At 36.3% G+C, this 14,612-nt stretch overlaps 1 protein-coding gene across 4 annotated transcripts; it reads left to right on the top strand.

The window, feature by feature from the left end:
- Nucleotides 1-329: 329 nt before the first annotated feature.
- LOC307158568 (uncharacterized protein) lies at nt 330-14,612 on the top strand. Of its 4 annotated transcripts, XM_079871271.1 has the most exons (13): nt 330-1,105; nt 1,260-1,403; nt 2,203-2,349; nt 5,639-7,290; nt 7,513-7,639; nt 7,790-7,963; nt 8,320-8,493; nt 8,991-9,158; nt 9,357-9,530; nt 9,823-9,996; nt 10,246-10,419; nt 12,816-12,862; nt 13,002-14,612. In XM_079871271.1, the coding sequence occupies exons 1-13, from the start codon at nt 876-878 to the stop codon at nt 13,607-13,609; spliced, it is 3,993 nt and encodes a 1,330-aa protein (XP_079727397.1). In that variant the 5' UTR covers nt 330-875; the 3' UTR covers nt 13,610-14,612. The 4 variants fall into 4 exon arrangements, 3 of the variants coding, with proteins under 3 accessions (XP_079727397.1, XP_079727396.1, XP_079727398.1); XR_013821249.1 differs by having other exon boundaries at nt 5,639-7,639; nt 9,873-9,996; nt 13,002-14,609; XM_079871270.1 differs by having other exon boundaries at nt 5,639-7,639.

The following is a 14,612-nucleotide window of genomic DNA, read 5'->3' as shown; positions in this document are numbered from 1 at the left end:
TTTTTACTCTTCAAAGTGTACACTTGCAGGTGTTGATTATAATTAATTTACTGTTAGGCCCATAAATAATAATAAGGATAAACATTATTTAAAAAGTATATAATTATCTGACTATTTAAAAATGAACAACAAAACATAACATGCTAAATGGGGGATATCTATATAGCATAAAAAATTAATTGTCAGAACATCGTCTCGCAGTTGCTGAATGTCGCGCAACAACGTTGCTATAGCCCTGTCACGTCTTATTACAATTCTACGTTGTTACAATGTTGCGAGCACGTAGACAGCGACGCTGCCATAGTAGAAATGCAACGTGAAAAGACATTGCCACAACGTAAATGTGTTTGCTGGGTAAAGACACGATTTCTACAAAATGTCTTCTCACACACACACACACACACACACACACACACACACACAACGCTAGGTTCTGTTTCTATAACTACGATACTTATATTTTCTTTCATTCGAGTTCGTTTTGTGAAGTGTCGGATTACAAACACATTGTACGAAAGGTAATTATTAACAGAGTTTGTCAATACTTTCACTTTAAGGTGAGAAGACTTTGATCCAAAACAAAATCATTTAAAATCAATGGGATACCATATTAAATCCACTATTTTCTGAAGGCTGATTTCGTAGGTCGTCTAATCTGCCGAAGCAGCGTGATAAAAACTGTATAAAGATATTTAAATATTCCTTCAGTGGTACAGTACCGTTAGTCAATATGATTAGCCTACCATTAACCGCTATAAGGAAAATGCGCAGTCAGGACTTTTATTTTGAACTGCTCTGAAGATATTTAGTGGTGTTCAACTATGCTTTATTTACGTACTTTGTGTTTTCACGGAGTTTGACATTCGTTGCTTATTATGGAGGAAGAAGAATCCATTCCGCCAAAGCCAAGTGTTTATCTGGAGAGAGAGGAAGGAAGTGCTACTTTTAAAATGGGTTTTTATGATGAGAGAAAAGAAGAGAGTGAACTTCATCATCCGTTGCAAAGAGCAGCATCTCCAGTTCTAAGCTATGTGTCTTTGAAGAGTGACAGATCCATGGCTGAGCCTCCTAAATTCAGTGATGAAGCAGAACACTTTCAACCCAAGTAAGTCAGCTGAATACTTGTAAAAAATAAAATTGTAATCGTGTGACCAAAAAGTTTTGAAAGACCTTGGCCTGGTTTCACAGACAGGGCTTAACATGGTTCACATTGAGCATGAAATATATACAGGCTTTTTAATTAATTTCAGCATTTTCAGTCTTTCAGGGAAAAAGGAGGATTGTGCTGTTCACCACCAGTTTCAGGGAGCAGCATCTCTATCAAGTTATATGTCTTTGAAGAGTGACAGATCCATGGCTGAACCTCCTAAATTCAGTGATAATGTAGGACACTTGCAGGCCAGGTGAGTTTATACATGAATATAGTCATATTATTCTTGATTCTTCATGGTGATGCACTGATCATGATTTTTCATGGCTGATTTTTTTTTTTTTTTTTTGTTTGTTTTACAAGCAAATTGGCCAATTCGGATATCTTTTGACTTTTCTTTCTTTGAGCAAATTTATTTGTTGTGTATTTTCAGACTTAATACAAATATGTAAATTCACTCTCTGACAGTAGGTGGGGTGTGTTATGGAGTCTTATTACAGACTTCGAAATATTTCCCCACAAATGACATTTTGGGAAATTATTGCAATGCTGTTTGAGTGCAAGTCCGGGAAAGTGATCATCCAAAAAAAAAAAAAAAAACCTGTTGCTGATCATGTGTTTGGAGAAGAAAACGTCCGGTTCTGATTTATGGCCTAAGTCAGTGATCTCAAACTCAATTCCTGGAGGGCCACAGCTCTGCACAGTTTTGCTCCAACCCTAATCAAACACACCTGATCCAGCTAATCAAGTATTCAGGATTACTAGAAACTTCCTTGCAGGTGTGAGTTGGAGCTGGTTGGAGCTAAACTGTGCAGAGCTGTGGCCCTCCAGGAATTGAGTTTGAGATCACTGAGTCATGTAGACGATACAAATTACATGAGTGATCTTTAATGTCAAATGCTACATTTTAGGTTTAAACAACTCAGTTGATACTGTCCTGCAGTGTGACATAAATCTAAAAGTTACTACTTTAAACAGCATTTTGTAAGGTATATATTAAGCTTAAATCTCAAGGTGATGCCTAGTATGTATTTTAATTAAAGTATTTGCAGTCTTTCAGAGAAAATGGAGGCCTGTGCTGTTCACCACCAGTTCCAGAAAGAAGCATCTCCACTACCAAGTTGTGTGTCTTTGAAGAGTGACAGATCCATGGCTGAGCCTCCTAAATTCAGTGATAAAGTAGAACACTTCAAACACAGGTGTGTTTACACGTCCATTAACGCTCATTTAATTATCTTCTGGAATGGAATCATGTAACAAAGTGGAAATATTATTAAATATACATATTACTGGAGATTTTACAGGAAATGAGCTAAGTCCCATTTGTTTTATTAATTTACATCCTTTATTTTATTTAAATACAAGTTCTGAAACTAATTCTAATTTTAACATTTTGTCTAATTCCAAATGTTTCTAGGTAAATGTGAATGTAAGCACTACAGTGGCTGCGTTATGTATCTGTAGATGAGAGCATGCAGTTTATTTATAAGTTTATTTGTATATAAGTCCCTTTCAAGGAAAGTTTGATCATAGGGAAATTGATTTTTAACAATAAATTATAAACCTATTATGCCTGCATTATATTCAACTTGGTTTTAAAATAATTGTTTAACATCAGAATTCATGAAAAAAAAAAATACATTACCCATAATGCTGTACAGCAAATTCCACCAATCAGAGAGTTGAAACAAGCAAAATGCACCAAAAGAGGCTTGTTTGAGATGAGCAAAATCTGCCCAGAACCGATTACCGGTGATCACCGCAAGATGCATGCCAGTTAGAAATGTCTCAGAGTGTGGTCCGACTTGCTCTGATGTCTTTCTGCTCGTATCAAAAAACTCTCGAGATGGTGAGGTGTCAGTGCCGGATTTTGCAGTCAGGCGCAGTTGCTCTCCTCCAACTGCGCTGATCAAAAGCATGATGGGAAACCACATGCTGACGACACAGCTTAATGGGGTGGTTGATTATGATTTCACTTTTCTAACTTTAGTTAGTGTGTAATGTTGCTGTTTGAGCATAAACAACATCCGCAAAGTTCAAAGCAAAGGAAGATAATTGTTTTTTAAGGACTACAACAAACGGCTGATAGGGACTACACAACATTTCTCTCGGGTTAGTGACATCACTAACCCTAAAATTTACATAAACCCCATCCCCAGGAACACGCAGTCCATGTTGAGAAGAGGAAGAGTTGTTGTAGTCGAGCACATTTGTGAGTCTGCTCAAGCTGTCGCTTCCTCTTTTCACATGCAATACAGAACGTAACACAAATGCAATAGCATGTCACTCCGTAGGCATCTTACAACAGTTCCCACATGAGCGATTTTATAGATTATCATGACAGAATATACAAAGACTTGAAGATGGTTAACTCCACATCAGCAACATAAATTCATCAACTAACCATTCAGAAATTTACATTTCAACAAATTTACAAATTTACATCTATTTACATTTACATCTATAAGATTTATTTTCATATAAAAGTAACAGAATTTAAAATACATCACATTTATTAGCAACACAGCACTTGAGTGTGAATCACGCAACATCCACCATTGATTTCGGAGGTGTCTGATCCACTACGAGATGGGAAAACTATCCATCTTGGCTGCGCTTATTTCACTTCTCCCCTCACTGCAGCCACCTACTCTCGTCTAAATTTCAGGCAAGGTGAGGTACATCTCAAATGAACCCTAATATCTCATTAGCTCCTCCCATGAATAACCCCAAATGACATAATAAGTCAGTCTCCCTCAACTCTCAAAATATTTAAATATTTGAATATACAGTACATGCATATTTTTGCAATAAACTTAAAATATATTGTTTTTATGTATAATCAACATTTTTTAAATGAGTAATTTTATATTTCGCTATTGTTTTTTTTTTTGATAAAACTTAATGGGATTGTAGTTCTTTCTATCACTAAAGCCGTTAAGTACACAGACTTGTCCGATTTGTCTTTTTTGCTTCAAATCAAAGTTTGTAATGTTGTGCTTCACCTCATAGCTTATAACAGGGACTTATTCTGCCATATTGTGCATTGCACTTTCTTCCTTTCATAAGTAATGTTACTGCTCTACAAAGGCAAAAGACCTTAACTCGCTAGAGTGTGGAACTGAGAAAAAATATTTTTAGTTGTCCCGCCAAATTAATTATAGGTAGGACACTGGAAATCTGGCAAATAGATGTTTTAGTGATGAAAATTATATACATAAAAAAAAATCTTGAGCTCAAACTTGACTTTTGACCACTATTTTAAAGTTACTGTACTCTGCCTTTGTATTGTCAGCAAAAAGTGAGAAGTCATGCCAAGGCAAATGGCAGTAACTTCCACATTATCAATATTTGGATGCTGATCACCATTAACAAAATCATTATAGTAACACCTGTATAAAATCTAGTGATCATGGCATTTATTTTGTATGATTTACAAGTATTTATAGTCATCTACTTATTGCTATCCTGTGCTTTGGTTGCATTCTCATGGCATTATTAATACATTTGGCATGACAAAATACCTCCATAGATATAATAGTCCAGCGTTGGCTCGACCATGCGGTGTTGAAGGCGCCGGCGAAGTTTTGGCACTCTGCCAGCTAGATGCATGAGTGTTTCAACCAGGTCCGGTACACGAACTGGGTGAGGCGGGGCTTTAGTGCTTTGTTGTATTCATCTGCTACAGCACGTGTAACATTTTTCTGTCAACTCTGCATAATCCTTCGCGATCGATATCGCATGTTTGTCGATGGAGCGGTTTCAGACCATACTAAATGTTCTGACCGCGTTTGTGCAGGACAAAGCTCTGTGGACATCAGAAGTTACAGGGACTGATGGATGGCAGGTGCACAAAGTACACAGGCTACACTGTAATTTTAATTTTAATGGACAGTAAAACAAAGGCAGATAACCGTACAATCTGATAGGTAGCATTATTTGATAGAACACCGGCACAGTAACTTCATATTGACGCGCGGCTAAACAAAGGCAGAGTAGCGTAACTCTATTTGAGCGTTCCAAAACAAAGCCAAAGAGCGGTAACTGGTGTTATGGTGTTCTGCCTTGGTTTCTCATGGGCTTTTGGAAGTTACTGTTAAGACAACTCATTATTTTCTCGAAAAAACAACGGAATTGATTCAAGATACTCATCCACATGATAAAGGAAGTCTTGAATGTGCCAAAAATATAAATAACTCATTTTCGACCAAAAACGAAGTTACGGTCTTTTGCCTTTGCACGGCAGATTAGTGCACTGTCTTTGTATCTCTAAAGTCTCTGTTTATAATCCCTTTACATTTAATAGCTAAATTGGGAGTTATATCGAAGATAATACTGTCTCAGAGTGTTCAATATATCCTATATTATTATCTTCATATATCCTATATTATCAATAGGAAGTCCTACAAATGACACCATGTCTTAATATTTTAATTGATTTCAGTCTACAAAAATGTTTTTGTATTTCTATTGTCTTTGTTTCTGCAGTGGGAAAAAGAAACAGATGGATCAAGATCAGTCTACGTACCTGTCTGGAGATGATGTATGGTTTCAGTGCAGAAAAGGATCTGAAATTTTTCCCGATATACACCCACACATGAGAAGGTCCGGTCCTGCTGAAGAGCAGCTGAACTCTTACCAACCAGTAGATGGCATCCTACAGCGTTTCAAAAATAGTCACAAAACCAGCATGAAGAACAAGTATGAGAGTTTGTGTGAAGGAATCGATATACAAGAGAATAAAACCCTCCTGAACAAGATTTATACACAACTTTATATAATAGAGGGAGAAAGTGAAGGAGTAAATGAAGAACATGAGGTTGTACAAATAGAGAAAGCCAAGACTGAACGCTTACAAGGTACTCCAATCAACTGCAATGACATTTTCCAGCCCATACCTGATCCAAGTTATGAGAGAAACGACGAAAAAGAAAACATAAAGATAGTTCTTACCAAAGGCATTGCTGGAATTGGAAAAACAGTCTCTGTGCAAAAGTTCATTCTAGATTGGGCTGAGGGCAAAGCTAATCAGGATATTGATTTTCTCTTTGTTCTTCCATTTCGGGAACTCAACTTGGTTAAAGATGATCAGTACAGCCTTCACAGACTTCTGCTCGACTTCCACCCAGAACTTTCTGGGTTTGATACAAAGATATATGATTTGTGTAAAGTCTTATTCATCTTTGATGGTCTGGATGAAAGTAGAATTATGTTGACATTTTTACACTGTGAGAAAGTTTCTGATGCCTTTACAACATCATCAGTGGGCATGTTGATGTCAAATCTCATTAAAGGAGAGCTGCTGCCCTCTGCTCTCATCTGGATCACATCCAGACCTGCAGCAGGCAGTCAGATCCCCTTTCATTACATCAGCCGTGTGACAGAAGTACAGGGATTCAATGACCTTCAGAAGGAGGAATATTTCAGGAAGAGGATCAGAGATGAACATCAAGCCAGCAGAATCATCTCACACGTAAGAACAGCAAGAAGCCTTCACATCATGTGTCACATACCGGTCTTCTGCTGGATCTCGGCCACTGTGCTTCAGAACATCCTAAAACAAGATCACAGTGCAGAAATCCCCAAAACACTAACTGAAATGTACATACATTTTCTGATCATTCAGACCGATATGAAGAGGCAGAAGTATGGTGAGAGAAATGAGAAAGATCCAAAGGTGCTACTGCAGTCAGAAAGAGATGTCATTTTAAAACTTGCTGAGCTGGCTTTCAAAGCTCTGATGAATGGTGATGTCCTGTTTTATGATGAGGACCTCAAAGAGTGTGGCATAGATGTCAACGAGGCCTTGGTGTATTCTGGGATTTGCACTGAGATCTTTAAGGAGGAATCTGTGATCTATTCAAGGAAGGTGTACTGCTTTATTCATCTGAGCTTTCAAGAGTTTTTTGCAGCATTGTTTTTGTTTTCCAACTATTTAAACAAGAACAGTGATGTTCTGAAAATGTTCAAGAAGAAGAAAGGGAGAGGAAAGTTCAAACCGCAGTCCAATGAAGTTTCACTTGATGTGTTTCTGAAGGGTGCAATTGATGAAGCACTGAAAAGTGACAACGGACATCTGGATCTTTTCCTTCGATTTCTTCATGGCATCTCATTGGAGTCAAATCAGAGACTTCTCCAAGGTCTGCTCACACACATTGAGGACAACCCTGAAACCATGAAGAAAGTGACAAAAAACCTCAAACAAAGTCAAAAGCAGAATGTTAGACCAGAAAGATGGATTAATCTCTCACATTGCTTGATTGAAATGAAAGATACTTCTATTCTTGAATACATTCAGGCTTTCCTTAAAGCTGAAGGAAAAGGAAAAAGAAAAATATATCTGTCTTCTATCCACTGTTCAGCTTTGGCTAACATGCTTCTGATGGCAGAGGATGTGCTGGAAGAGCTAAACCTCAAGCAATACAACACAAAATCCATAGAGGCTCAAAGGAGACTGGTACCAGCTGTGAGGAACTGTCGAAAAGCACTGTGAGTTTTGATGAAGTTAATAAGATAAAGAACCCATAAACCAACATTGATTTGAAGAAAGCCTATATCAAACATTTTTGATCTCCAAAGAACTATACAGCAACCTGTTGTTACCTGTAATAGTTCTTGCATTATATTCTTTCATTTCAGATTGGCAGGCTGTAATCTCACTGATCAATCGTGTGAAATTGTGGCATCAGCTCTACAGCCAGCAAACTCCCCTGTGAGAGAGCTGGACATGAGTAACAATGACCTGCAGGACTCAGGTGTGAAGCTCATTTCTGTTGGACTCAAGAGTTCACACTGTAAACTGGAGATACTGAGGTCAGTTACTGGTTGTTATCACTCAAATATTTTAAAGTAATATCATCATCATTTGTAAATATTGTGAAGCAAAAGGGCATTTGGAAAGTATACAGATCATGTTGGGAATGAAATCGAGTCAATTGATTGTCCAATATAAATATGACTGGTTTTATGCATGACTTAATTAAGCGCTGTTCCCCACTAAATAATTTTTTGTCTTACTGTGCGTTAAAAAATATTCTTAAAATTGTATTATTTTATGTGGTGGTATGTTTATATAAAATGTAAAAATATTAGAGATCATTTCATTTCAATCGATCATTTTATTGTAATATTCAGCACAATAATATATTTGTAATATTTTTTCTTTATAGATTGAAATGCTGTAAACTCACCATACAGTCCTGTGAATATGTGGCTTCAGCCCTGTTATCAGCAAATTCATGCCTGAGAGAGCTAAACCTCAGTAACAATGACCTGCAGGATTCGGGAGTGGAGCGGCTCGCTGCTGGATTGAAAAGTCCATACTGTAAACTGGAGTTATTGAGGTCAGCTACATATCATTTTATACATTAGATTAGATACTGGGAAAGAATAGCACTGTTGTCTTTAAAGATAGAAAAGAATATAGTCAGAACACCCCCAAAAAAAACAAAAAAACAATAGATTGCAGAAAAAATTAGGTAATATTAAATGATAAACACCCAAAAAGACATTAGTAGTATTGAATAAAAGTTACACAAAGTATTCCAAAGTATTCTTGTTTCTATATTATTTTTGAGGCAGTGTCAAAAAAAAAAAAAAGTGTGAACACACACAAACTTGGTGAGACTTTAAATAAATAAAAAATGTATGCCTTTAATCTGGAAATTGTATAAACATTAAATGGAAACATGAATAGACATCGGACTAAAACAATGACTATGTAAAAAATTATGCAAACACTATTTGAAGAACTGAATGTTTAAAAAACAAACAAACAAAAAAAAACATAAGCACGTTTCCCAAGGCTGGTATTGGTGTAAAAAATCCTTTTATTTTGTAGTTTGTCTGGCTCTAAACTCACCGACCAGTCCTGTGAAACTATGGCCTCAGTGCTACAGTCAACTGACTCCTGCTTGAGAGAGTTGAACCTCAGTAATAACAACCTGCAGGATTCAGGGCTGGAGTTGCTCTCCACTGGACTAAATAGCTGTAAACTGGAAAAACTAAGGTTTGTGAAGCAGTGTCTGAATGTGTACCTTCTACTCCTGACAGTATTAGACATGCATTAAAGCTTGATTTTGATCTTTGACCAGATTTTTAAATAATTGGAATGGATTGTGTTGTTGTTAATATCATCAGGATGTTACATATTATCACCTCATATGAAACATAATAGAATGTAATTAATTTGCTCTGTTTATTTTAGATTGGACAGCTGTAGCCTCACTTGTCAGTCCTGTGAAGTGATTTCTGCAACTCTACAATCAGTAAACTGTCTTCTGAAGGAGCTGGACCTGAGTAACAATGACCTGCAGGATTTAGGAGTGGAGATTTTCTTAGCTGGGCTGAAAAGTTCACACTGTAAACTGGAGATACTGAGGTTTGTGTTTCAGATCAGTTTCATTGATATACTAGTACTATGACTGTCTATTGATATATTTTGAAATGTATGTTTATGCACAAGAGTATGCTCGCTTTGTACTTTCATGCACAAAAAGCGAAATAGTTTGATTAGCTGTCTGTTATATTTAAGAAAATTGCTGCAATATTGGGGTATACACATGAGTCAGTTCACCTACTATGCATTTTAATATTTTTTTCACCTGCTATGCATTTTAGTGTTTTATTATTATCATTATTATTATTATTATTATTATTATTGTTTTGAACAGAATGTCCATTTGTAATCTCACTGATCGGTCCTGTGCAAATGTGGCCTCAGTTTTACAATCAGCGAACTGCCCCTTGAGAGAGCTGAACCTGAGCAAAAATGACATGCAGGACTCAGGAGTGGAGATGATCTCGGATGGACTGAAGAGTTCACACTGTAAACTGGAGATACTGAGGTGTTTCACAAGCTCACATTTCACTATCAATGGAAGTTTACACTATATGATTTTAAACACAATATATAAAATATATTTTGGAAGTGAATCCAGACACTGCACTATATGACAACAGAAGGTACCAGAAGACCATATTTTGTTCAAATACTAGTTCTGACCAAACTCTCTCTCTCTATGAGAGAGAGAGAGAGAGAGAGAGAGAGAGAGATATCTTATGTCTTCAACATCTTTAAATGTCTGCCTTTGTAGACTGTCTGGCTGCTTTATCACAGAGAAAGGCTGTTCTGTCCTGGCATCAGCTCTGACTTCAAACCCCTCACACCTGAGAGAGCTGGACCTCAGCTGCAATTATCCAGGAGAATTAGGTGGTCAGGTTCTCTTGGCTAGAGTGAATGATCCAACCTGCAAATTGGAGATACTCAAGTATGTTGTACAATAAGACTTTTTTTGTCATGCGTATTTAATTATATGTGTGTATTTAGTTATACGTGTATACTAAGTTTTTGTTTCAGATACTGAGATGCATCAAATCAGCATAGATTCTGACCATTTTGGCACCCTTGAGAACACAGTGAATCAAGTTTATTTTTCTTACCGCATTGGCAAATAGTTTTCTATTTTTACATAAATCTAACAAAATGCTGAAGATTTTACTTACAACTAGAAAAAAAAACATTTAGTAAGAAAACTAACTTTTCACATAATACATCTCAAATGAAGTCTATTTTTTAGTAAATTTAGAGAAGTAAATTTGTTTATTTTAAGGATGTCTAGATGGTTTGTGGGAAATATATGGCTTTATTTAAGTGACATCACAGCCATGAACAAGGATTTGCTACTTGTTATTGTTAACCAATTTACTAGACAGAAATTTGGAGACAGTACAAAAATAATTAATAAGGATTTAAAAACAAACAAACAAACAACAATAGAAAGCAAGCATGCACATCCAAAAATATCTTTTTTTCATGGAATCTTCAAAATGATAGTGAAGTAACACCTATAGAAATGGCATGCAGTACAAATACAAACAACATATAACAAATTTCTGTCATGACAATTCTCTGAGTGTTTGGCATGGTAATGGATATGACAATAGCTGCTTGTCCACCATCAGGCCAAAACTTTCTCCTTGCTAACCGTTCCATTCTGTGCTGATCCGACCCATCCTGTACGGATATGGTTTAATTTTCCACTGTGGGGCTGATAACGGCTGCTCTTTGCAATGTTATACAAATGTGTTATACAAAAGTTGCTTTGGTAATGCAAGAGTTTACAGACGATATGAGATGTAAATGGCGACATCACTACATGCATTATCCCAGCACGGTTGGCTAACCATGCTGGGATTTCCGGGCTGAGAACAGTTTGTAATCGTGCCATGCCGAACCAAGCTCAAGTAGAAACATAACTGGAACCATTCCTTACCGTTCTTACAACCGTTTGGTCAAACGGTTGACAAAATGTTGATGTGTTTGGCCTTGGCGGAATAGATCTGCTACTGCTGCTGCAGTTGCTGTTGGTTATTGCTGCTGCCAATACATACACAACTAGGGTGACCACCATCAAACAAACCAAATTTGGGACGATTACAAGTTTGTGTGGGACAAATATAATGTTATTATATAATGTTTATCTAACTTAATAAAAACATTTGTGTTCTGCCTTTCAGCCGATAAAAATACTTTGTTCTTTAGTCCCTTACAGAAAACACCATTACATCACAATGTCTTTATTTTACGTCATTTCAATTCAACATCACTGAGCCCAAAGGCAGCAGGCATCATGCAGATAACTATTTTTGAAACAGTTCTGACCAAGTCCAACTAAAATCCAACAAAATAAATAATGAACAAATAAAATATAAAACAACATGAAATTAGATAATTGACAGTCATATATATTAAGAATAGATTAAACCAAAAACTTTCATATTTTTTAGAAAGGATGTGAATTAAAACAACCACAGCAGGCAGCAAGTTGATAAATTCTGTTAAATTGAAATTTACCGAATTATCCATTTATCCATCCAATTATCCATTCCAACACATGGAACGAATCACCGCTCCACATTTTGATTGACAGCCGTCACAACTTACTAGAGACCGTGCTTACTCCTTTCCTTTCAACCATTGGATAGGATTTAAAAAACGGCTGTTGTATTTGTACTTCTGACAAAGCGCTGTTAAATATATATAAAAAAAAATGAAACTGAAATACTACGCCGCAAAAAGAATAAATAAAATACTTTCTTAAAAAGGCAAAAGAACACACACACGTTTTCTTAATATGATAACTGATGAAAATGCGGGACATTTTCTCAATATGCAACGTGCGGAGCAAGGGGTGAAAATGCTGTGCGGTACAGCGCAAAGCGGGATGGGTGGTCACCCTATACACCCACTGCTGTGAGAAAGTAAGACATGCTGCTGCTGTACAATATAGCGTACATGAATTAGCAGATCTATACAAAGGTAGAGGTTTTCTGAAAGTGTGCTGCAAATGCTGACCAAGTATTTTGAATGTTGAGCAGTGAGCTCATTGTCTACTGATTCAACAGGATCCAATCAGCTGTGCCCTATAGAGAATGATGTGATTGCAAGCAGATTGAATTAAGGACCTATTAGCCTGTGCCGTCTAGAGTTTCATGACAGAACTTTGTATATATACATATATATTGTGCTGACATAAAACACATGTACATCTGTACGTTTAAAACTATAGGAAAAACACTAACAGATTTTAGATAAAAACTTTGTGTTTGTTTTAATAATTGGCAGAAATTATGGCAGAAATTAACTTTTTTTTTTTTTTCGCAGTCTGAACCATGAGGGCAAGTTTAGGATCACAGCTGGATTACGAAGATGTAGGTTTTTACACACACACACACACACACACACACACACACACACACACACACACACACACACACATGTGAGACTTTTTTCTACATTTATTGTGTTTTCTATGATCTTTCTCTGATTTCTATTCCTGTCTGAGTACAGATGCCTGTGAGCTCACACTGGACCCAAACACTACACACACACATCTGTGTCTGTCTGAGGGGAGCAGAACTGTGACACATGTAGAAGAGGCACAGTCATATCCAGATCACCCTGAGAGATTCAAGTGCTATCCTCAGGTTCTGTGCAGAGAGAGTCTGTCTGGACGCTGTTACTGGGAGGTTGAGTGGAATGGAAAGAACGGAGTCTATGTTTCAGCGTCATATAAAGGTATCAGGAGGAAAGGAGAGAGTAATGACTGTGAGTTTGGATCCAATGAGAAGTCATGGAGGCTCATCTGCTCTGATAACAGTTTCTCAGCCTGGCACAATAATGAGAGGACTAAAATGCATCTACCGTCATCCTCATCTCGTTCTAAAAGGGTAGGGGTGTATTTGGACTGGCCAGCTGGCACTCTCTCCTTCTACAGCATCTCTGACACAAACAGAGTCATACACTTACACACGTTCCACTCCACATTCCCAGAGCCTCTCTACGCAGGGTTTGGCCTTTATTCTGGCTCCTCAGTGTCTCTGTGTCAGATTGAGACGTCTCTTGTTGGACAGAACGCAAACAACTGTGGGAATGACAGAAATACAGTTTTAATATAACAAACACTTAAAGCAGAACTGTTATGTTTGTTCTACAAACACATAAATACAATTTTTATTTTTTTTATTTTTTAGAAATATAACTGATAATAAAAAACTTTTTTTTTTTTTTAATTAATCCTGTGAAGGAACATTTTGTATACATTATAAACTAAATTTGTTTTCTGTACTACTTTACAGAAATAAATTATTGGTACTTTTACAGAGATTTGTCTTTATATTAAATATGTTTATATTTATGTTAAAAAAAAAAAAAAAGTCACAGATGCAAAACAACCCAATTTCCATTGATAAGCAACACAAAAGTTAATCAGAAGTGATCACGTCATAATACATTTCTTCAAGATCTCGATTTAATAGTTGTTTTCTCTTTTTCTGCTGGAAACAAAAAGGTAACAAAATCCATAATATATCTACTGTGAAATCATGTATAAGTGAGATTTTATTTATTTATTTATTTATTTATTGCCAGGGACTCGCTCATGTTGTCACTGTGATTTTAAGACATGGATCTGTACTAATTTCAGATGTACATGAACAATGAAACTGTTGTAGTGTTTGATTGTGGAGCTGGAGCTGGTTATTTCTCTTTCAATTGGAGATCAGGCTGTTTCAAACATATGTCTATTTTCACCATGCAGAGTTTTCAAAACAGTTTTATATGTGTTGGGGGAATTGATCATTATAAGGGTCCTTCACACACTAGGAATGAAACAGTAGGAATATCACAAATCAAAATAGAGCACACTAATATCTGATAATGTTTTTTTAAATTAACTTTTGACATTTTTTAATATTGCTTAGACAGATAGATACATTTCATGAAAAATTTAGAGGATATTTTTTTTTAGGCTCTGATTATAATACTTTGTTTAATTTCTTTGCTTCATACATATTTGCATTGTTAGTGGAAGATGCTTATTTTGTTTTCAAGATTAGGTTTTCAGTAACTTTACATCTATAGCTGTGAACCCATGTTTAAATAAATTGATCACAAATTATG

The sequence above is a fragment of the Squalius cephalus genome (genome assembly GCF_949319135.1).
Source record: "Squalius cephalus genome assembly, chromosome: 5".
NCBI classification, from domain to species: Eukaryota; Metazoa; Chordata; class Actinopteri; order Cypriniformes; family Leuciscidae; genus Squalius; species Squalius cephalus.
The sequence above is the reverse complement of the archived record's forward strand: the minus strand, read 5'-3'. Positions and strand labels throughout refer to the sequence as shown.

Coding starts and splice junctions, on each gene's coding strand:
- LOC307158568 (XM_079871270.1), top strand. CDS start 876: ATGGAGGAAGAAGAATCCATTCCGCCAAAGCCAAGTGTTTATCTGGAG. Junction 9,159..9,356: donor TGTAAACTGGAAAAACTAAG/GTTTGTGAAGCA, acceptor TGTTTATTTTAG/ATTGGACAGCTGTAGCCTCA. Junction 10,420..12,815: donor TGCAAATTGGAGATACTCAA/GTATGTTGTACA, acceptor TTTTTTTCGCAG/TCTGAACCATGAGGGCAAGT.